Raw genomic sequence first — 24,415 nt, 5'->3', positions numbered from 1 at the left:
AGTGTGTTTTTCGAAGTAAATACCATTAATGGGCGCTGGTCTAGAATGCTGCCACAATTGTTAAAACAACGCACAATAATTGTGTTAGGGTACGAGTTAGCGTTTGGGTGTGGGTGGGTCAAGTATTATTATAATATTCATTATTTAATAATAATACCTGACCCACTCTAACCAAAACCGAAATGATGTGTGTTGTGGTAGGATTCTAGACCAGCGCCCATTATTGAAACTCACTTGGCTGTGTTCAAAAAACATTTTATTTGAGACATTTTTGAGTTCAAATCCCATTTGGTGCCAATTGTCTTTGACCATTTCTAACCTTCAACAAAAACAAACAAGTAACAGTTTGCCGAGAGCATTTTTGAAAGTGATTGACGAAGACAAATATGTATAATTGACGTTTAAATCCTGGGGATAATTGTAATAAAACTTCCAACCACCGATTTGCTTACCTTGTTTTTCTTTTTAAGCACTCTGTGTATTCGTGACGCCAGCTGGATCGTTGCCATGGTATCGGCGTAGTGACGCGGATCACGTGATACGTGCGCGAGCATCACCGTTCGACAGTTTACGTTGCCCAGTCGATCTCGCAAAACGCACGTCAATTTGCTCTGCCTGGAAATGTAAAAAACAATGTATTTGGTAACGAAATTTATTTCCTGGTGTTAAGAATGATGAACGTTTTTCTATTAAGTGTTTTAATCATTTGTAATTACTAACAATTGTGCAGAAACCTAAGTTAGACTGATGTGTTTTTTAGCCTAACAACTTCAGACTAATATATCACAAAAATTGACAATAAACCCGGATAACCTTATGAGGACAAACAGCGCGAAGGTATAAGAGAGAAAGCACCTCCGTCTGTAGTTATTAAAATTAAAAAAATTGACGACCAAATTAAGGCGGTCGAGCCCGCGACAATGAGAGCAATTAAACACTCGATCATTGGTACAAGTTTGTCGTGACGTACAAAAAAGAGAAAGGCAAACGTTACTACGTCATGCAGCTCGGTATTTATTTTATTCCGATAAAAAATGTGACCGTCCGATTCGATATCAATTGGCGCCATTACCCGGGTAAACAAGCAAATTTGAACAGAGGCGATGTATTTAGAGATGACGTCATAAATGTACGTCACAATACAAATACACTTCAAAAATCTACTGTTTTGGGTCCAAAAAATGTGAAAGTGTAATGGAGTCTAAATATACAATCAGTGCGAAAACGCTTTATTTTAATTAAACTTTTTTTCTTTTTCTTTTTCTTTGAAAATTTGATTACTAATTTATACTAAAATTTCAACTAAGCCTTCATGAACCTCCTAAAGCTAGTTCATGTACCCCCATAGGGTCCGTGGACCCCAGTTTAAGAAACCCCTGGGTAAGAGTGTCGTATCTGGTATCTGGAATCGCAGGGGCAAGTTACAAAAATCAACCAACCTGAACGGCACGTGCTTCGAGTTGTTGACGATGGCCATGATCACGTGACCTAGGGAGGACAGGGATAGCGCTAGAGAGCCGGGTGTCTTGATGAGGTTTTTCTCGCAGCTACCGAGATCGATAAAGTTCAGACGGCTGCGCACTAGACCGGCTGCAAAGGAAGGATGACAAATGTTAATTTATATTTTCTCCATTTTTTGTGAAAGCCAACACTAAGCACGGAGGTTGTTTAAAAACAACTTTATTTAAAAACAGAATACTGCAGTTACGCGGAGAATCAATAGTTCTCGCAAAAAAAATTTATTAAGTATAGATATTACAAATGTATTTGCGTTGTTCCGGTACTTAATTGACATGATATTGCTAATATAGATTTAGAAAATGTCTTTCATAGTTGGCAAATGGCAAATGTCGTTTAGGCCCTATAGTTGAAAATTTGTATGCTATATATATGCATACAAGCTACAGTTTATATAGAAAATTCAAAATCCCTATTTCAATAAAATTCATGGAACTTTAAATGTCTTGATGGATCTTACAACAACATACCAATAGGATATAAATATATCGCAGTTTGTTAATGACCACAGATAAATAGCTGTCATTACCGCCCTTCGTCCAAACTAATATTTTTTGAAAGAAACATCAACGTTGAAACATCATCAATTAATGTATTTCACATAAAAAAGTGAAATTTATTTTCGGGGGAGGACAAAATCATCTTAAACATTGCACTTCGGACCGGCCGCTGAGTGTTCTCTTCAAAGGTGTCATTAAATAGCTATCCGCAGCTGTGTTTAGGGTGGCTAATCGAGACAGAACAAAAATGATCAAAGGCGAATAATGGACGCCAAGGCGATACGAGATGGCCGCCTTTTCCACCACTTCTACGGTGGTCTTCTTTCGGTTATTCAATATTTCGGTCCCAATTGAAATCGCCGTCTTGCCTGGATCGCAATCAATTCGCTCGCAAGCACGATTCTGGTGTATAATTTGACGCGGTCTACAATTTGCGGCGAAATTCTTGTTTTGCCGGACGCTCGAAGGGCCTAATTACGGTCGCGGCTCTTTCCGGCGTGAAAGAATGAGGACAAAACACAAACAGACCGACCGCAATTCGCTTCGCTTTCATCGGCCGAGCGGCATTGTACGCGGCCTTGGTCGTTGAATGGCATTTTTCGCGACGAACGTAATTTAATTAAACAGCTGTCGCTTCCATAACGGGCTGATACACGGCGAAGCGTTTTTTTGATTGTGGGCATCAGTGTTTGGGACTGGCATTTAACTCAGTGTCGGTTCTATTTAACTTAGGGCTTCTTTTAAAACAAGGTAGGGGCTCGCAATTAAATCATGTATTGATTGTTATGCTTTGTTTAAATACACTGAGGACATATTGAGATAGCAATGTAAATTGTTTAGACAACTGGACAGCGATATTGAATTTAGCTGGTGGTGAACCATACTAAGTAAAAGCCTTTGGAAAAAGGGATAACTGGCGATTAAACCACCGATTTGGGATGTTTAAATTAAAACAACCAAAATGCCAAATCGTTTCGTATAAGAAAAACAGAAATATGTTTTTCAGAAGACGTTTATAGAATAGCTGAATTTATTTCAGGAACTTTAAGTCTTTGTTTCTGTAAATGCCACAGGGATTTACGTCAAAATCTCTTCTGCGGGTCGTTTTTGTTAAAAACGTAACATGCAATTGAGGCAGTCGTTCTAAAAAATGTTTTACCGCAAACCAGTCAATTATTTTTGCTTTGCGTAGACAATAGTAGGCAATACATATTCAGAGATGACGTCGTAACCGTCGCAATACAACTTCAGGAATCTGATGTTTCCGGTCCAAAACATGTGAAAATGAAATGGAGTCTCGACACATTCAGTGCAAAAATGTTTTATTTTTAATTAAAGTTTTTCTATGAAAAATCGATTACTACTTAAATATACATAAATATTTTTATTAGGCCTTCGTGGACCCCTGAAACTATTTCACGGACTCCCAAAAGGGTCTATGATGGAACCCAGTTTAAGAACCCCTGATTTAAGGTAAACAACTCACCCTCGCCGTTTTTGTCGGCGCGTTGTTGCGTCACATTGAGGGTGAAGAACATGTGCGAGTGACGTCGAGCCTGGGGGGTGTCCCTTGATCCGGAGCAGCTACGTGCGGCCAGGGCGGCGTCGAGGAGGTAGGCGGCCCGCTCGACTGTACTGGCCCGGATCTCGCTTTGGTTCACGATCTGGGAGCGCCGGGGAATGGTTAAAATGAGTATAGTGGCTGTGTGTTTGTGAATTAGCATGCTGAGAAATTTGTTTCAAATATTTTTTTCGTAGTAATGAACATATTTTTTTTAAATATTTGTTTTCAGTCTGTTTTTGTTGGTATAGGTTTTCGTCGTTGCTTTGAACGTAAGAAATATGACAAAATAAACTGCAACTAAAACATTAAAAGCAAAATTATAAATCTATGACACGATAATTATTGTGTTACATTGCTTTTAATAAGCCATAAAACTATGGATAAATTTGCCTATAGATTAAAAAGGTTAGAGGCAAAGATTTCGTATAATTGTTTGCCTCCTGATTAGCATTATTACCATATGAAAGTTATTAGTGACCGCATATGGCTAAGTATAAGCAACGCCGGCATTTTTTTTATTGTCTTGCATTTATTTATTTAACTCAATCGATTATATACATAGTGGGCGATAACAAGGAAATAGCCGCTCACCTGGGTTCCCATCAGAGGATCTTCGCAAATCGCCAAAGACCCGGGTCTGACATCTGTAAAACGCAGAGATTTCGTTCGTTAAACACCGTTATGGCTCGGCAACAAAACCGCGCGCGTAAGGCCGCGCGATCGTAAACAGGCCACGTTTCTTTTGCCGTGTAATCCAGGCAATAATGGCGCGCTTATATTGAATACACGCCCGTGGACATCCGCAGCTGAAATGCAAGGCACCCGCTGTGTGTCTATTTTTGGGCCTTGATCGTTTAGTCTGTGGCCGATTACGACCGAAATATTTGGCATTTCTGTAAAGGTGATGCAAACCATAAAACGATTGAAAAACCGTCGGATTTAAGGCGAGAGAGAAAACAACTGTATAATCGTATTAACTTGGATCGCCTTCGAGACAATTCATGAAAATCTATTTTAAGATGAGCTTTTTATTTAAACTGTGTAACCGGTAAGTCAGTAAAGCCATATTCGCGAATACGTACGGGTGTGGATTCGCTTGCGCCCAAGCAACAGTTTTTTATGACTTGTTGCATTTTCGGACAATAGCTATATCTGCATCCGTGCACATCAATACCCATTTATTGTTTTTTTTATGGGCCCACTGTTCTTTTTTAAACAGCTTTTCGTATTATCAGGCCAGGCGGTGCTGTAAATGATACAATCATTTTATCCCCCTTTCCTACTCGCACTGATAAATATCAAGATGCTGTTGTACAACAATAGTCACACAATTTCCTAAACAATAAAATCGATTTTTTACCAGCAGGTCGCAATATTAAGAAATACCCATTGCCCATCGAACTTCAGTCTAGTGCCCGAACTGTTGGCTACCTTGAAGTCAAGACATCGTATTACTAATCTACTGAAACCCAGTTACCTTCGCCGTATCCTCCCAAGAGATCACGCAGTTTCTCCGAGGTGCCGTGCACTTCGATGGCGGACACGCTCACCGCCACTCTGGTTCCCTGCTGTTCCTTCAGCTCGCCAATGCACTGATACAACCACGAGATGGCGCACGGTAGCAGACCCATTTGGTCGATCGAAGAATCGCGACCCATAAGAGCGTAGGTCTTGCCTGCATGGACAAATAACTAGCTCATAAGTCGTAGTAAGAATGGTGTTGAAAATAAATCAAGAGAACTCGAAACGTTCAAAAAGATGCCTTCTTTTATTTGGATTTTTGTTCGAAGCGGTGAAAATCTTAAGCTATTACTTCTTTTTGGACTTAGATATTCTTATTAGGTCTTACTACAAGCTCCAACCATTATGCTCCATAGTTCATAAATATTTTATACTTTATTTCTACGCCCTCTTATGTTGTGGGCGAGATCTGAAAGGTTACAGTCAACATGCATGGCTTGTATAGTGATTTTATAGTGATTGTTTAGCATTTAGATTAGAATTTCAAACGTGTTTTCGGGAATGTAATGGACTTTTGGCAGTAACGAGGCTTTTCCAAATGAAAGCAGTTCATTGATTTAGTGTGAATTGCACAACTAAATAAGGAGTGCGTCGTTTTTCATGCCGTTTTTACACGCAAAATCAGAGTGCAATTTCACCGACAACTGAAGCGCCTTGACATTGCCGATTTTACGACGAGTGCAATTCCCTTGTACGTTTATTCAAGATCGGAACGCGTTACCGTCGTAAAAATCCCATTCGCCGAGAATTTCCAACTAATCGACCTTTTGGATTTCATTTGCATTCGACCATAAAACTATAAAATACCTTTTAATATGCACAGTTTAAACGGCAAGAGCTTCGCTTGTTAGTTTTTGTGACAAGTTTGAGCGTGTCATTGGAGTGCGAAAGCTCATTAACCTGGACCTGTTTTATATTCCTATTGATCGAGAAAGCAAAGGCAAACTTTTTTATGAGAAACACCTTATGAGGATTGCGATAATATCGTACCAATCCTAATGCCAACTATAGTATCGGTACATACTTGGATATTATATCGGTGCTTATTTCGATACCAATAAAGCATTTTCATTGTTTGCAAGCTAGCTGAACGTTTTCATACTTAGAAGGCATTTTTTTCTTTTTATAGCATAATAACAGCAAAACTAACTGTTAGTTCCTATCGCTAAATCATTTTTGTACTTAACAACCTGAAAGCAGTTACGTTTGCACGCTTTAACTTCATCAATGTTTCTGTTCAGACCATAGAAATGACGTCATTTGCTATCGGATGGGACTTTTATATTTTTTACCGAAAATATCAGGAAGTATATTGTACGTCCCTAATTCGAACGTCGTAGGCCACCTACCCAGGTTGGTTTGTCCGTAGCAGAAAAGCGTGCCGTCTGCTCCGTTCAGGACCGCCTGGATGACGTCAACCAGACCGGTGGTGCAAACCTCGGCCTGCAAATAAAAAGGGAAAACTAGCTCCGGGTTTACTGCCATGCTCATAAACCGGGAAATTGGTGGCAGTCGCTCGCGGTTCAAGTCCGCCCTGTCGCGCCTAAAAGCCCGGGAATTTTTTTGCTCGCTCGTGAAATCGAATGTCCCAGTCGCTCGGCGTTAATGGATTTGAATTCGCCAGGGAACAGAGTCTTCTATTTTTATCCCTTTTTGTGAATCGAAGTCGCAGTTATGGGCGCATGACGTAACGCCTTATACGGTTACAAAATAATAACTGGCGTATACTTCTATTAAACCTATTCCCTATATCCAAATGCCGCGACTTGGCACTTGGAACTGTGTACAAGTTGTAAGGTTGTTTTTGGTCACGCGAAAGTGAGTCATCTGGATTTGCGTTTTAATTACTTTTCTTATTAGGTTCGACGTTGAGCTTTAAATGATAATTGATGCCTTATACGGACGCTTGTTTTCTCAATTGTGTCGTAAATTTGCCCCGAGGACCAAAACTTCCCGTTAATTTGGCGTTTCTGGATTAACCGGGATGCATTGCACTTGGAAAACAAATGTGCGGTCACAACACTAATCTGCAACCAGACACTCGGCCCGATTGGCGAAGCGCAATATTTCTAATCCTCACTACCAATTACCGTACACAAAATAACAAATATTGAGCTTGGCCTGAAAACGCCGTAATTGAATCGTGCGTAAACTGAACACAAATAGGAGATTGACTTGAATTAACAGGCAGATAATGTCGTGTCGTGGGTGAAATGTTTTTGTCTTCAAATATCATATAAGTAGACTAACGCTTCAAGGGCAGTTTGCGCGAGGTCGGAAGATCAACTGTAGATCTATATGATCACATATTTCGCGCGGCGAATGCACGTCACTTTTATCTACCATTCACTAATAAGAAGCGGGAAGTTTGCAAAATATAAATAAAATTGCGTTTTATTACTAGGTGTTAACGATACCTATAATGGCGAACAAATAAAACCAAAAAAAAAAGTTTAAAAACCTGAGTAAAATCAGGATCAGACATTTTAACCGTCTGATCCCGGTTTTACTCTGGTTTTTGAAAACTTTGAGTTTTATTGTTTATATACGCGTCAGCGGAACAGTGATCGAAGGAAAACCCTGCTGCTAATGGTTTTGGATTTCATAAAAGTACGGCCTTTCCTAAAATGACGATTTACGTTTTAAAATAACCACAAAATCTTACCTGGGTCGAGCGAGGGGTGTAAATCGAGTCGAATGCGTAGACTTTAGGAGCGGCTATGATCTCCTTGTGGGGCTCGCGGGGGTCTCGAGGGGTGAAGACGCTCACGTGCTTTCGGTTGCTCTCCACCCGGAGGAACTCCTCTGCTCCTACTCCCACTCCTGGTGATGCAGGGGAGGAGGGAGCGGATCCTCTCATCGCATCCGAGTCCGAGATGCGGAGCATGATCTTCACCTGGATGAAAAAAGATTTGTGACGTTTGTTGCTTTTTAGAAATACTGCACTAGGTATATTTGGTCAGTTGTAGTTTGTTAGAACAGTTTACTCTGAGTTCCGTCTACGTGTAGTGTTTGGTGAGGTGTTAAACCTATATGCGTATCAACATGCTATACAGTCTGGTAATCATAACTCTACATACCTTTGATTGGCATAGTTATGGTTGTTTATGATAGATCTCTGCAATAAACAGAATAGGAAAAATCTCTATTTAAAAACTCAAAAATTAAATACAATAGGAAACTACATTTATAAACTTTAATAAGAATAAACAGAAAACTGTTTATAAACACGTGTATAAGTGCGATACCTTTCTGATGCCGCAATGACACCTATTAAGTTGTTTGTTGTTATTTAATAAATATGCTGAACCATTTGCATACTGATCTTGGTTGATAGTTACATTTTGTCATTTGCATACTGATCTTGGTTGATAGTTACATTTGTCTCATTTTGAAGTATACCATAATAATCTGAAACTACAATTAGTCAATTGCGCCACCTAAATTGTGTATACTAAATTGTATTATAATCATCCACTTGTAAAGTCGCACTGACCAACGTCAAAGCCATACAAAAGTAATTCTCTCAGGAGTGTAAAAAGTCGAGATTTAGGAAATTTATGTTTTTAATCAATAAACCGGTTCGCAATCCTTCATAACGAAACCGAACAATACCACGTGTGTATGCTAGAGATATGACCTCCCTCAAGTAGTAATGTTTGTGGATTAAGGCGAAATAAACGTGCAAGAATGTTTTGCGAGGCGTCCCAAATAATTGTAAAAAAGTAGACACGTTTACATTGTTTGTTTTGTGGGAGGATCAAGGCCAAGGTTTTAGAATTATTTCAAATACTTTGAACGTGACAAGGGCCAAGGCTCCCCACAATTTGTTTAAACCGGCATTCTTTGCGGAAGAGATAACATTGGGTAAGGGGCGACAACTTTGAAATGGAGTAGCGAACATCTTGAAAAACGTGTCGTGTAAAGGCACGTGCCAAACCAGCAGCGGCGAAGGCCCTCAAAAATTTCGCCAACTCCCAAATACCTGCTCCGCAATTTGTCGTGCTGGCGTCGCCAGAACTCAAGGGCCTTCGACACTCGCGATGCGTGAACGAGTAAAGACGATTGGCGAATCCACAAACCGCTATATAGTTGGGCGCGTGTGGCGGATATAGCGGGTACACAGCATTGCCAAGAGTAGGGAGAGAGGGTCCTTTGACCCAGGCTATAATGCCCGCGTGCGTATGGCGAAGTTGAACATAGCGTTTTACGAAGCTAGAGACATCCGGGCGAGTACAATAGATCAGAAGAGGCGTGACGTATAGGCTCTTTGTTGTTGCCGCCGATAGCAATAGGAGCAAAAGCATTTATGAAGTTATGCTAATGTCGCGCTTTAAATGGACTATTTTGCATGAAATTTGCTGTTGAAACTCGCATAACATATAACTTTTTTTGTGACGATGGAAATGCTTACCAGGGACATCTTTCCTGGACTTTCAAAGCATTCCATGGGAAGCTAGGTGTGATGCAGGCAGGGTTGATTTTACTAATGTCCATATGGGGCTTAAATTATATTAGTATGCCTACTGAAACTACGAACTATTTCGGAGCATTGCTTCAAGGGTCATGCCCATTTTTTTCATTTTACGCTCTCGAGTATTCGAAGATTGGGCCTAGATCGTGTCCAATAGGTTGAATATATTTCCGAATTTTTTTAGTTTCAAATTTAAGGGAAAATTATAATCATTAAGTAAAAACAATGCCAAAAAAATCATTGGGATTTTTTCTTTTATCGGCCTGGAGTCTAGTCGCCGCTAACATTTTACAAACAAAATGTACTTTCGTCAAAAAAGCAAAGTTTGAAATTTAGGCTTTTACCTCATCTTACAATAAACCTTGGTTTACCCATTTTTTCGCACAGACCGCCGGGTTTTAAGTGCCCCATGAATGTAACTCATTCATTTGCAAAAAAGGTCAACCGATCGTAAAGTGCAAAACCCTAAAATTTTGGTCGTTTTACGATAGCGACTGAAAGCAAGGCAAACAACATTAGACGACAAAAGGTCAAAGTCAAAGGTACGTCATAGGCTGCTTGTCACGTAGGCTGAACTCTATGTGGCCTTGTAATAGGGTATTTTATAACAAGAACTCGATCTTTAAAAGTTCTGCTAAAGTTTCGGCATCCGTTGTTAAAATTCTTGCAAATGCCAACGAAAAGTCGCCTGTAATTTCATTGCCACAGCCACTAGATTTGATTTTTAGTCGTATTTCGCATACAGCTATGAGTTTGCGGCTTTTCAAACGCACGCGATCATTATTTATAAAGCCATGTCAAACTACCAATAACTGTCGAGCAAATAGTGTTTTTTTTTCCACGTCTTCTGTTTAATCTCGTTAAAATATCTCGGGGTTGTGTGTTTTGCCGATATTAAAAAGCCCTAAATTTATCATATATTTCATCTGTGTTTGACTTAAACACAACGTTTTACAATCAGATTCGTTTCCTCTTCTCAGTCGCTATATTAAACACGTAAACAATTGAAAAGCTGTTTGCACATCGCTGGATAAATATTCGGGACAGTTATTCCAAAAGCCACAAGAATGCTATGAAATCTTAATACAGCAAAGTTTATTTCGCCCACCAACCTTCATAAAGCGCGCTTAACGCAGCTGTGTTGGAAACGGCAGCAAAACAGGACGGCCATAAAGAAATTTCTGGTTTCGGAGCAATGTATGCTTAAAGTGAAACAGGGGTGTAAAAGTGACGACACTTCGATTTTATTCGAATTGTGTGTTAAGGCGGGGGTACGTTTTGAAGTAACTTTAAGGTACTTGCGATTAATGCGAGCTTACCCATCAAGAAATTGTTGTATTGATTGAAAATAATTAGTCGACCAAATTGCACTTTAGTTATTGTTTTCAACGAATTGTAACTGCCATTTTAGGCGTGTTTGCTTTGCGCAATACTACTGGAAATTGAATGCAATTCATTTCATATTGCTTGACACCACTGACTTCATTTACCATGTGAATGACTTAAACAGGCCCACGGTCTTAGGCTAACTGATTAGTGGGCTGGGGTTAATGATAAATTTGGACTTGACTATATATTGCAATTAACTGGCTTGGACGTGCTTTCTTTTTGCAAATGACTCTTTGTAGAGTCAAGTCAATATAAAATGGCTTGCAAAGCTGGGAAATAGTGAATCGGATCGGTGCCTATTTTGCAAACCAGCACCGAGGCAACGCGGCTCATTAAAATCGCTACCTTTGGCCCCTCACAAAGCATGGCCTATCTTTCTTGCACGGTTCGGAAAAACATTCGGCCCGGGTAAACGACCTTTGACGTGTGTGTGTGTGTGTATGTGTGTATGTGTGTGTGTGTGTGTGTGTGTGTGTGTGTGTGTGCGGTTGTGCGTGTGCGTGCGTGCTTCCGTTTTTACGGCGCACTTGCACGATCAGTTGCGCTTTAGTGGAAGCGAAATTTACGACGGCGCCCTTTACGAGGCCAGAGGGCGCTGGTTATTTCCATTTCCAAGTCCGACCTGCCGTTTAACGGTGTCCCTGTTTATGGGTTGCAAGCGCACTGCTAGAATTGCGAAAGTCGGTCTTTAAGATCGAATTGAGGTACGGGAGCTATTATTTCTTGTATGACGTCATCGCAATTTTACAATCCTCGTGATGTGACGTAACAGGGGGCGTGGGAATCCGAAATGGCAGGAACTGTCGAAATTTCATAGCGGCAGGATAAAGTTTACAGGTAAAAAGTTGGAAAACGTTTCACTTTTAAAATATAACACCGAAAATGTCGGCAAAAACGTATCAAACCTTCTCGTAAATTCGTTCAGCTTTGTAAAATATTAAGGATCTTGTAAGGAATTACCGTTAATTAGTGATACTGCAAAATAACCCCAACCTAAACGCTACCACCAACTTAAAACACTAACGTGAAAGTGTGCAGCGGTTTTAAAATTACACACACACAAGGCGTCCAAAACGCAAACATCTGCACTGAAAGACACACATTCTCCTTACCCTAAAAACCGCGCGTGCTCAAATAAAAATAAAATCGCCAGCCGGAAAACAAATTTACGACGGTTTATCGCCACGGGGATGCTGTTGGTGACCGCTCCCTTACTACGGGTTTGTGTGGCGCTCATAAGGCCACCACCACAACTTTCCCGCTTCGCCATGGCGACTTACTGTTGGTGTTGACAATAGGAAAACATGACTCAATCTCCCGGGACTAGTGCCTCGGCGGCGGGCCAAGAAACGACCGACCGCTGTGAGTTATATTTGGTCATGTCTGTTTGCTCGGTGCAATGCGACGTTCGCCGGGGATTTCGTCGGCTCTTGTCTGTATATTCTCTAATTTACAGTCGCGTCTATTTATTTCCAGGGCTCGCTTCGAACGCCAGCGGGTGGTTCAGGCTGGGGATGCACGATATTTGGTATCGTATTCCGATACCCGATATTTTGAGCATAAAGTACGGGCGTCCGTAAATTACATCGTAACTATGAACTTTTAGGAGCGAAATATATTTATCATGTGACATATAAACAAATTTATTTTCGGTTCACTAGGTCCTGTACGCAGTTTAATCTTTATCATTGATGTGCAACCAGAATCGTTTGTTGTTCACCATTCGGATTTACGCAGAATCTGTTATAACGAATTCTGATTACTATGGGCAAATAACAAAATCGATAAAATGAAATCCAGTTTAAACAGCAAAAAGTTGCATTTGTGTTAAAAATCTTGGTTAACTTTTATTAATTAATACACCATTCAATAAGAAAGTAACCTTTCAAGATAGAAATTGCTGCGTTGGTTTGCAAACCATAGTTTGAATATACTTGTCAATTTGAAATCAGATCGGCACCAATACTAGTATCGAACGAGTAGCGATATTACCACTATAGTATCAGGTATCAGCCGGATCTGACAACTTCATACATCCCAAATATAGTTTGGCGAAGAGGTATAAATTCTCCGAACCGTCTCTGCGTGTGGCACTCGCCATAATACAAACATGTTGTAGTAAAGGTGCTGGTGGGCCGTTAAACCTGTGTGTCAGGGGTTCTGATTTTGTTGTAATTCCACGCCGCGAAAACCGCACTGAACCAAGGCGCGCGGGCGGTCCGCGTCAACTTGTCGCCCGTCGAACGCGTGAAAAGCGGCGATCTAGGACCTGGCCTCGTTTCGGGAATCCCAAGTCGGCTGGCGAGACACCCTGCGCCATACGCGGCGGTGTGAAAAAGCGCGCGCGTGAAATTCGGCGTCAAGGGATATTTCGAGCCCGGGGTCCGAACACTGGCCCTTAGGTCAGGCCTAATTGCTACGGACCAAGGCATGACGGAGTGCCTTGAACCTCTCGTTACACGCCAATTACACGATACACACAAAAATGCGGCCTCCCAACGTCAGAGGCGACCTGGTTCAAGCCCGTGCCCCAATGAGAGGAGCCAGATTGAGCAGATGTGCTTTTTGTCGATGTTGTCGTTGGTTATGGCCACCGCGCTTGTTTTGCCATCATCGGAAGCTAATTAAGCCGACTTCGCTCGAATGTTTAGGTCGCTTCTCAGTAGCGCGATTAAAATACACCTTAAACCGCACGCGGACGCCTTTAATTCCCATTGAGAAAAGAAACTCGCGCGGGAATCGAGTTAAGGCCAGGCAAAGTGCGGGATTAGAGCTCGCATCTCGGACTTGTCTTATTATTCGACTTAATGCAAGTCGCACAGCGGCCGAGTCGGATTTCCGCGATAAATATAGGCCAATTTTTTAAGGCGTGCTAAAAGGCCTAAGCGCGACCAGCATGAGGATTTAGTTGACCGATAACTCGGTGGTCCAAAGTACAGGGAGTTTCCCGTTCAACGTCTTCCCTCGCTTTCGTAATTCTCGTTTTCTGTTTTTCTATCAACCTCATAGGACAGCGCTTCCAAACCTTTTTTTTGCATTTTAGCCTATATTTTCCACGTCATGACAGCGGCACCTTTTACTAAGAATTCATTTTAGGGTTCACAACATGGTGTTGCGGTAAAGTAATTGACAAAAAGAGCAAATGCACTCAATCCTTATCCGAAATCGGTGCAATTTTCACACCAAAAATTATTCTGTATTCAGGAACTCATTTTCCCATCTTGAGATTTCCGAACCAAAATTAAAATATCTCAGTCGAAAGTGCGCGCCCACCTGAAAGAGTCCATCGGTTAAAAAGCGCTGTTATATGGACAAGTGTTTCTTATAGCGTGTGCTGCTACATCTTGGGTGATCGTTTGCTAAAATCGTTCCTTTTTTTCGTGTGAAAATGTTGCCGCTGTCAGAATTCGGGGGGAGGAAAACATCTTTGCCGGCTGATAAATTCGCTCGTTTAAAAACGCCATCAGCGCTTTTAGGGCGGCGCCGCGCGTTTTCGAGAAAGACGAAAAATAAAATAAAACTGCATTATCTCTCGTAGCAGCGATGCTATAACGCGCTAAAAGGGTCGTCGCCAGATAACGCTCGGGTTTCGCATATATTCGATTACTGGCCGAGACAAGGCAAGGCTAAAGAAAGAGAGAAAAGGCGAGACGGCGACAGAGACAAGGGGAAATCGGGGATAGCTGGTGCCGACGATCTTAATCAAGTCGGCTGCCGCTCGCCCGTCGCTAGCTTACTTCTGGTCAGCAGCTAATTTCACTTAAGCGCCTGGCGCGAATAAGCCATATGTCGCCGTCGCTGTCTTTTGCTTGCGTCTTGCTGCAGTAAGTAGGGACTTCGTCCGACCGATCGATATGGAAGCCCACATTGATGCCGACTGCTTATGCACAATGCGCGGCGCGTATTTGCTGTCCATACAGCAGCCCTTAACTTACATCTACATCGTCAGGTCTAAACTATAACTGAAGGAAAATTTTCAATGCTTTGTAACAATTTTTTTGAATTGACATAAAATCCGAGCCCATGAGAAATTAAAGATAATAGTGTGATGTTTTCAAATAAGGTTCATAAAAAGTTTCTAGCTTTATAAAGAATTTCATATTGTCTCTAAATCCTTAGAAACCCTACAACCAGTTCACGAATAAATCTACTTTAATGGACCGATAAGCAACTAATAGACTGTTATGATTTTATGTGGTAATGCACAACCGAAACGTGTATAAGACAGCAGACAACGTGTCAAATATGGGCGGAATGTTTTATCCGAAATTTTTCACGAGAGTTTAGCTTGGTCATAAACGTTTCTCCCGGGTTTATTTTATCGCTCTTATGGTGGAATGTCTGTAATCCAAATCAGTGACATTTAGGCTTTTGTTTCTCCATTTTACCACTGTAAGAAGTAGAGTTGCGCGGACGGACCATCAAACTCCCAATAGCCTATTTAAATAAGAATTAAGTAGGTTATCGCGATAAACAGTGGCAACGATAACACTGTTATTTAATCCTTAACAGGAATAGAATTTAAATCGAACCACTTACAAAATTGTGTTTTGCCTCTGGTAAAATCCACCCCCTAACCCCAAATAAGGTTGTACATCCCAAGTAAAAAAATTCTGATAAAAGTGATCATACAGTGTTTTATATGCTGTTGGTGTTAGCCAAGTCTTTATTTGTTCTCGCTTTTCCCGTATAGACGTATTTATTTAAGGGATGTATTACACTGCAACCGTTACAGTGTGTTTCAAACACATAACAACTTACTCTAGATAGCTCTGGTATCATCTAAAGTATTGCACGATGGCAACAGAAGATCACAAGTAAAAGCGGTCGACACCAAAGCCCGGCCCTAAAACGTGCACCAGGCAATTTCAAATTAACGCCACAAAGCAATCAATCCCAAGTCCCCCAGTGTATCAGCCCAATCAATAAGAACCACCAGCACCGGCAGCAGTCCAGCAAAGGAGATTGATCCACACACTGCCGCGATGACGCGGCTATTGGTCATAAATCTCAACGGGCGCTGAGCTAGTGACGACAGCTCGGTTATTGCGTCTGATTGGGTTTTCCTTCCTTCCGAGGCCCTCTCTCGTTGTTATGTCGGACATTCTCTCACTCCCCGACAGGCGAATCGACAGAAATCGACCTTGCCCTGGGACCACGGGAATGCAAGGCTCGGTTGATGTGGCCACTTTGAAGAACGCGCCTTCCTTTCTCAAAAAGTTCGGTGAAAAGAAGAGGGTCGCCAAAGATTATACCTTAAGTTTTTGTTGGCCGCGAAAAATTTGAGAAGAACTGATTTAACCGAAAGCTTGATTACTATTTTAGAAATGTATTGGAAATTTGTCGCCTAACCATTTTTGTTCGAATCTTAGAGGGCGTTTGTGTAACGTGGCGACCAAGTATTTTTTTTATTTTTTTTACACTTCCCCCACCCTAATCTTGCCTTTGGAAAGCGAGATTGATTTGTAGGTTGTATAAAAGTGCGTAGCGAGTTTAATACGCGTTTCTCACATTTGCGAAATGCAAAACAGTGCAGTTAAAAGAGGACTGATTATTTTTTCCTATAGGAAGCGCAAATATAACAAAAAGCAGTGTGCAAAGGCTAAGCTTCCGCTGTGCCATTCAAACTGTTGATAATAATGGTTAAGCAATGCTGGAAAACAAGTTTAAAATCGAAGCCGGTGTCAACCGATCGAAAAAAAGGAAGAGGTTTCGTGTAACTTTGCGGGCGCTTACGGCGGCTTTAAGGTTGGGTATAAACAACGATCGGAGGTCCGGTAAAATTCGCCGCTTGCACGGCTTACGACAGCTGAGCAGTGAGCACCTGGCGGCAAACATCGGCCTATGCGACCACTCGACTAGGCAGGTTCGCCACTTTGCCAATCACCTTTTTCCAGTGCAGCCGGTAAACAGATTATAGCCTTTTCGCTTCGGAGCCGCTCGAAAATTCCGAATTCGACGCAAAACGACGACGACCTGCTGTTTGCAAACACGTCCGCGGTTTCTGCCAAACACAGACGTTTAATATTCGACCGCACTTTCGTTCTTAATACCTTTGGAGAAAAGTCGAGCAACAAAACATGATCCCGGCTAAAAAACAAAACGCAGAAGATCCAATGATGAGACGATATCCGAGTTTTAGTGACGTCAGGGATTTTAGACGACTGTACTTTTGGGCAAAATTACCTAACGTGATTATATTCTTTTGAATAAAAGACTTGACCATATTGTTCATTATAAATTTTGGGGGACATTTCGTTTTTCAACCTCGATTTTGGCTGAAGCAGCTGGCTTACTATATAATGCATTTTTGTTGTTTTCTAATTTTAATATTGCTTAGAATCGGAAGAGTTATATATTTGTAAGTTAAATATGTTTATTATGTTAATGACTTAAACTTTAATTGATGGCCCTGACTTGGACTTGAGTTATTTCACAAATCACTTTATTGAGACATAAGTCAATTCAGAACTACTTGTTTACAACCCTGGCAAATATACTTTGCGCCTTCAAGGCCCGCGCATGAATCGCTTTATTTTGACGCTGAAACTTGAAGTTCAACTTTTGAAATCGCAAATTGCATTGACGAGCGGGTTGCGAAATTAAGGGGGCGCCGCGATAGGCTAATGACAGGCCCGCGCCGGCGCAAAATTGTCACCGCCGTAAGACGCAATCTGAATTTGCGCATAATCTCGTTTTAGAAACCGACCCTTGTACATATAAGGGGCAAAACTAACATTGTGTATTTTCAAAAATGAAAACGTGAAGTCTAACAAGTGAGTCTTCGAAGTAATTTTATTAGGTTTAAAAAAAATTCAACAAAACAAAATTGAAATAATGTATGTTTTTGCGATTTTAACAATTTTTCTTTTTTATTGTACAAAGATAATAGTGGATTTAGCTACTTTCCAAGGGTTTAAACAGGAGAGAAAAACTGCCGATTATATCGCATATTCCAGCTTTGCATTTTGTATCGATGTTACCTACATATTTAATGCGCCATTACTCCACGCCCCAAACACAACACAACGATAATAACATACTTATGGAACGCGTAAGCCACACGACTTCCTCGGCTATTTTGAGAAAAGTCAAATCCGCGTGTGATATCCGATTACGAATTAACCAAAGCAAGGTGTGGAAGATCAGGGTCGGATCGCTTTCCATCTCGACGAAAAACAACTTTTCACAACGTGACAATATACCACCTGGTGTATAGTTAACAGTTTACGATTTGGGTAGCCCGAATGTATCGAAAATCTTCCTTGGGGGCAACAATAATCTCTGTGCTATGTTGCATGGTATGATATCAATTACGAATCGTCAAGATCTCTAATCTGTATATCCTTCATTGAGCTTACGTTTTTGTTTAGTGCCACAAAAGTATCGTGGGACAAGGACTATACACCGAAATCGCCAAAAATATTAACACGGGCAATACGTACAAGTCAAGGGCGATATATATTGATTCCTACGATGATCTCTAGGCTATGTTGCATTCTTTAAAGCCAATTACGAATCGTCAATATCTCTAGTCTGCAAATTGTTTATTGGCCCTATATGTTGTTGTTGTTTGGGTCCACTATAGACATTTTCGAAGACGGGAAATACATCGAATGCGCCATGAATAAAGACAAGAGAAATTCATTTTGAAAAACCGAGCCATGGTCGCCACAATACTGATTCCTTTCTATGAAAAAGGTTTTTTGAAGAAAATTATTAGTGTCCACCCCTAGTGGTTTGGGTTTTATTGGGTTGCGATTTATTTATTGTTCTATATAATCATGCCAACTATGCCTCTCATGCTAGCGCGTATTTGCCTTCATTTCGACGAGATTTATTAAAGGCCTGGGCGACAGGCAAGCAAGGCGACGGAATCGGCCGTAAAACACTTTAACGTTACCGTTTCTCACGAGCGCTTATGTCGTCCAGACCTTTGCAGCCCGTTCTGGCAGCGAGACATCACACGGCCTAACGTGTGTTGAGACACACACACCGGCTGCTATACACGCCAGAACCAGCTGTGTATACAGCGGCGAGCCTGGCAAGATGTCGGTCCAGTCCCTTTCAACTGCGCCGCCCCGCTACACAATAACGTCGCGCCGCACGCGACAAGCAATAAGCGACATGGTTGGAAATTTGGCCGCCCTAAAAAGCAGCGGGCTGCAATTTTAGGAAGAGGGTGCGAAAGTGGTTAAAAGTTACTGTGCGCCACACCTTGTTGTTCGATTAAAGTAAGACTATTAAATTTCCACCGTGGTCTTAACATAATTCCCGCAAAAAGTTGAAAGTCTGCCAATATCAAGCATATAAAAAAGTCGATCTTCAAGATCTTTCAAGTTTAAAATTAATATTTTAGGTCTACAAATATGAAAATCGATAATTTGTGTCCTTATTGTTAAAACGACATATTAGCGTGTTAAAAGTTTTAAGATTTGATATTTTGTAGACTTCATGGTAACAAGCCTTTTAGGCCTCTTTTTGGCGGTTATTCTTGGTCACCACTGCACCTTATATAGTTGCCTGTGTTTAGTGGCCAAGTAAAATGTTTTGGCTGCAAAGCGTCAAAAGGCGGTCGCCTATCGCAAGATTTTTATGCCGGAAATAAAATTTTAACGGCCTTCGTCGGCGGTTTCGAAATTGCTTCGTTGCTCCCAAGCCCAAACAAACCCTTCTGCCAATTTCGCGGAAGCCGGTAGATATATCTCTCATTTTCGCCTCTCACGCGTTTTTGCTTCTCAGCGCCCATTAATTGGGAGAGCAATGTCTCCTTGCCAGAAAACTCTCTATTAAAGTGCAACTTTTTATGTTTCTTAGAGCCTAGCCTGCGGTTTGAAATTGCAATTTGAAAACTTGAAATTGGAACCCAGCAAACACGATTGTTCCCGGGCTCGTAAATCGTTTACGTCAGATCGAAACGTTTTCCATTTGCAGAATCCCAAATCAATCTGCGCACTGTATGAAAGCGTTCGCCCATTTTCAACGCCCGAATCTGACGGCAATACCGCTTTTACTGAGAATAAAAGGCTATGATTGGTTGATCGCAAGTGTGAAAAAATACCTTAAACGAAAGGGTGGTTCATTTCAATTTTTGAATCGATATTTGTTATAAGATAAAACAAATAATCCAGCTACAACACACAAATTTTGTTTAAACCGTAGATTACAAAAGCGTCATATATTGCAGACAAGTAAAGTCTTGTTTTCTCATAATGAATCGTTACTTAATCGTACAAGGATTACGCTTTCTTTTTTGAACCAGCTTCAGTAATTCTAGTATAATTTACTAAAAACAGTTTTTTTTCAATAACAGAATCTTATTTGAATACCAAGTCAAATGCACAATATCCAAAGCCGATTGTTGGAGGCAATGTACTATAGGGCAAGAAAACAAATGAGTTCAATAGGTTATGATGAGTTTGCAATGGTGGCCATTGCAATAATGCTATAGATTCCGGCGCTTCAATATTCTTAGCGGCTGATCTCCCACCACCAAAAAAGATTACACGAATATGAATTGAACGAATCGCATTGCTCACTTATATGACGAGGCACAGCATCTAGCGAAACAACCTATCTTGCAACCGCTTTGGTGCGCACACAAACCCTTATGACGCCGCGATTTGGCTCCGAAATGCGGCCCATGGCACCCGTCCCGGGTCTGGCGCGGTTTGAGGGATTAACACAGGCGTATGGGTTCCCTATTCCCGTTGGGATCTATTACTTGACTTAAGTCGAAAGTGAAATTCCAGCGCCCATCATTTGCCCAGATTGACAAGGCAGCATCGTTCCGAGTAACCGATGCCATCGCTCTGCGGCTTTTAAGCGAATACTTTCGCGATTTAGTCGAGAAGTCTATGCGTGGGGCTTGTCTCAGAGAGTCGTGTGATTCTTGCTCTCGCGGCTTTTCGACTATATAGGGGTCCGGCGCACCTGCTTTTTGGGTATTAACGGAAAATGCCTGTGACAACAGCAGCACTGCGCTTTCGCTTTAAACGCGCCAGAGTGACAAGCGGCTATCGTCGCGGGCACCTGTTTCACCTATGAGATGCTTCAAACGTCGTGCGTTTTGTGTGCTCTGTTCACTCGCTCGATCGTTTAAGTTTTTCGAGCCTGTGGAAACCAGCACTTGAGAGCGCGGCAACAACCAGCCAAGGTGTACAAGTCTCAAGAGCAAGTATTGTGGTGCGCCGTTATTACGCCAACAGCTCTGCTTTCGTTGCACCTGCCTTTGCGGCTACGTTGGTCGCCGTTGCCTTTTTGCAAGTATAAGCCGAATGCAATAACAACAACAAAATGTATTGCGACTTTTCTCGGTGCAAGCGACACCACATTATAATGTGTTTAATTCCAGCTACAAACAATAGAATAACATTAAAGTTTCGAGTTTTCATACCTTATTTATTTTCGCTTTATTATATTAGTTTTGTTACTGTGAACGTTTCGAATGACCTTTTAAAAGAAAAAAAATCGCCACGAATGCCACTGCCTATACATAACTACGGTTTTATGGAATTTAATATGAGCTTTAGTGCAATTAATTGGAGGAAACTCGTGTTTGCTTCAGAATACGATCACTATTACGGAGAACGGCATCACCCCCAACTATCAGCAGTTATAGAATACCCCCAAACACCCCCGCTGAAACAACCGATCATTTCGACTTTTATCATGGCATTCAAAGCGACGACAGTCTTACAGAAAAAGCTATTTTCGGCCGCCATAACATCTCCTTTGAGCTATTGTGTTTCGCATTAAAGGGACGAGGCGAAAACGAAGAAAATAGCAAACCAGAGCGACAGCCGAGCTTTCGCGTCGGCTCGTTCACGGCAATTTCACCGAAATAACTTTCGCCTTACGTACGTCAATAGGCTTTGTGCGCGCCGCTCACTTTCACTGGTCTACATACATTACAGGTAAGGTCGCTGCAATTGGCCAAACCCGGGGGAAGTCGTTTTCCAAACAAGCGCCATGACTGGTGTGTGAACCATGTTCGGAAAACCGATTGATTCTCGAGGCGGTGTACTTTGGCACCTTATTCTTGCCGCCTGTAACACTTTAGTTAAGTAAGCCAGGTGTTTGTGGACAGAAATGGCTTTTCAAAGTGCGCGTGTTTTTCAAAGCGAGCGGCATGACGGGAGTTTGAAAACACTTTTCCGTTTCGAACGGTGTCAAGCACTTAAGACGGTAAAAAACATTAAAAAAATGTCCTAAAAGTGTATAAATATATATTAGGCGCATACACAAAAAAATTAAAAAGAACCCATTAACAGAAAGCCCCGTCGGCTTAAATTATGTTCTGCGTGAACTGTTGTTGTTGCCAAAATATGAGAGCACACCCTCTTTAAATTGCTCTATTTTACTTGTGCTCACTATATTTTTGTTAATGTTTATTATTTGACAAAATGTAACATCACAACACAATTAAGAAGGGTTTTGAAAAGTGTTTTAAAATGACACAACTCCAACTAAAGTCAGTTACGCCACAAAAGTACAAATTGTATAACACGATCTAATCAAATAAATCGACCATGCCAAGTCAAGTCCAACTAAAATTCAATACTAAATATCATACTATTAAATAGATTAACTCATTCAATTATGAATAATATTTTACATATTCAACCCCATAAAAAGTAAAATTTGCGAAAATCAAGTGACTTCAATGTGCTTGAATCAAGTGATTGACTTTTATTATTTCAGCCTCGTAATTATAAAAGCTTGTAAAAAATGTTTTATTTAAAACAAAACAACGCAAGCCCTTGTTGCACAACGAGCGTCAGAAGAACGGTGGCTTATTTCGCCCACCCCAGATGATCTGATCCACCCAAAACCGTCGCCTTTAAATAAACGAACAAGCAGTTTCCCAAATTTTCTCTTCGCGCTTCTCAATAGCGATAAAAACAGGGGGCGCGAGATTATCCGATAAGGGGCAACGCTACACCCCTATAATGTTTCACCCATCCGAGTGACGTGGCCAAGTAGGGGGCGGAAACGCGACCCTTATGGATGGCCGGACTCTCGACGCCGCACCGAAGTGACACTTGACCTTTGCGCCGTGACCCCGTGAACCCTTGACCCCGCGCTAGGGATCGGCGACTGAGAGTCATGTTCTCTACTGGTGCATAATGATACATTTTCGATTTGCGCTCAAGCAAAGCGGCTATTAGGGAACAAATTAGAGGTAATTTGTAAGGCCATTATGAAAAGCTGTACGTATTTAGTTAAGGGCGTACTGTGCGAACCAAAATAGAGTGAAACACTTAATTGCCATCGTATTGATTTGTATCGACTTAAAGTTTGTGACTTTATGCCTATGACATAATTAATAGCTCTGCAAGTGCGTGGAATTATCTTCAAAATACCTTACACTGGTTGAAGCCTTGCGCCATTGCGCCATTGAGCTTTCGTCCCAGTCAAGGCCCTTTAAAGCTTAATGCGCTTCGCTGAATAATACATAAGCCGTAATTTACGAGTCCAATCGTATATAGCGGTCGGAGAGCGGTTTTGTTTCTCTTTTGCCAAGCAAGACTTTTAACCAGCAAAGGAATCCAATATATATAAGACTTTTGGCATAAATGTAGGCCATTTTAATTATAGGTTTAATGCTGACCATTTAAAAGTATGTTTTTAATTGTTGGGACCAAATAATATATAAAGTGTATAAAATGGCAAAAAAACTTTTTAACAGGTTTATTTAAACGCTGATTAAAAGCTAAGAATGTTTTAGTATTAATTTTGTGTGAAAATGTAGGGGACCTCATCCCTAAAATGTACATTAACCCAAACGGCTTACAGGCACAAGACCTGGTTTTGTAATTTAGGCGCATTCCCGAAAAAACGCAATAGCCAATTTCGAAAATATGTTGCCCTGGCCTTTTGTCCGTTCAGAGGCAAGTCGATGGCGACCTACAATTTTGTCGCCGTGTGCGCGCGCCTCCGGGCCACGGCGCGACGGTCCGGCTCCCGAAAGACCAAAGGGAAGATTAGGAAATCATTAAAATCGACCGTGAGCCAACGACAGATTGCGCTCGTGTATTGCAATGAAAAGCGCTCAACACAACAAAACAACAAATCCAGGCGGCGTCGTATTAAACACTGTGCATTGGTAACCAACGGAATCGCCTCATGGCTAGCGGCAGCACCCCTCGTGTTCCGTCCCACTGGTTTGGCGTGACGTGCGTCGGCCTCTGTCTGTGACGTCACGCCGTAAATCACGGGTTGCGTTATACGCACGTCGATTTCTAATACGCATGTGTCTCCTGTACACATTGGACAGTGCGCCGTGGTTTGTTGCGCTGGGATTTGGAAAGCAATTGTATCGGTTTGTTTTTGGTCGGAAACGTTAAGAGGCTTGATCGACTCCATTTTATAGGATTCCTGGCGTAGTTTCGGTTCGAATTGCATGCGCGCAGGTGCATTAATCAAGATTTTTTAAAGCGCAGAACT

The 24,415-nt window shown here is 41.4% G+C and overlaps 1 protein-coding gene across 1 annotated transcript in view; it reads right to left on the bottom strand.

The window, feature by feature from the left end:
* Positions 1-24,415, bottom strand: part of LOC146139434 (uncharacterized) — a 41,349-nt gene that overhangs the window by 6,654 nt on the left and 10,280 nt on the right. Inside the window, exons 3-9 of the mRNA XM_083391739.1 lie at positions 7,769-7,999; positions 6,453-6,546; positions 5,060-5,257; positions 4,174-4,226; positions 3,505-3,682; positions 1,440-1,590; positions 453-615 (exon numbers count right to left, since the gene is read on the bottom strand). Of these exons, the coding sequence (XP_083247865.1) occupies positions 453-615; positions 1,440-1,590; positions 3,505-3,682; positions 4,174-4,226; positions 5,060-5,257; positions 6,453-6,546; positions 7,769-7,999 (1,068 nt within the window). The remainder of the gene's footprint in view (positions 1-452; positions 616-1,439; positions 1,591-3,504; positions 3,683-4,173; positions 4,227-5,059; positions 5,258-6,452; positions 6,547-7,768; positions 8,000-24,415) is intronic.

Source organism: Ascidiella aspersa, chromosome 6 (genome assembly GCF_963924565.1).
Source record: "Ascidiella aspersa chromosome 6, kaAscAspe10.2, whole genome shotgun sequence".
In the NCBI taxonomy this organism is placed as follows: Eukaryota; Metazoa; Chordata; class Ascidiacea; order Phlebobranchia; family Ascidiidae; genus Ascidiella; species Ascidiella aspersa.
This window is presented reverse-complemented; position numbering and strand designations above follow the sequence as displayed.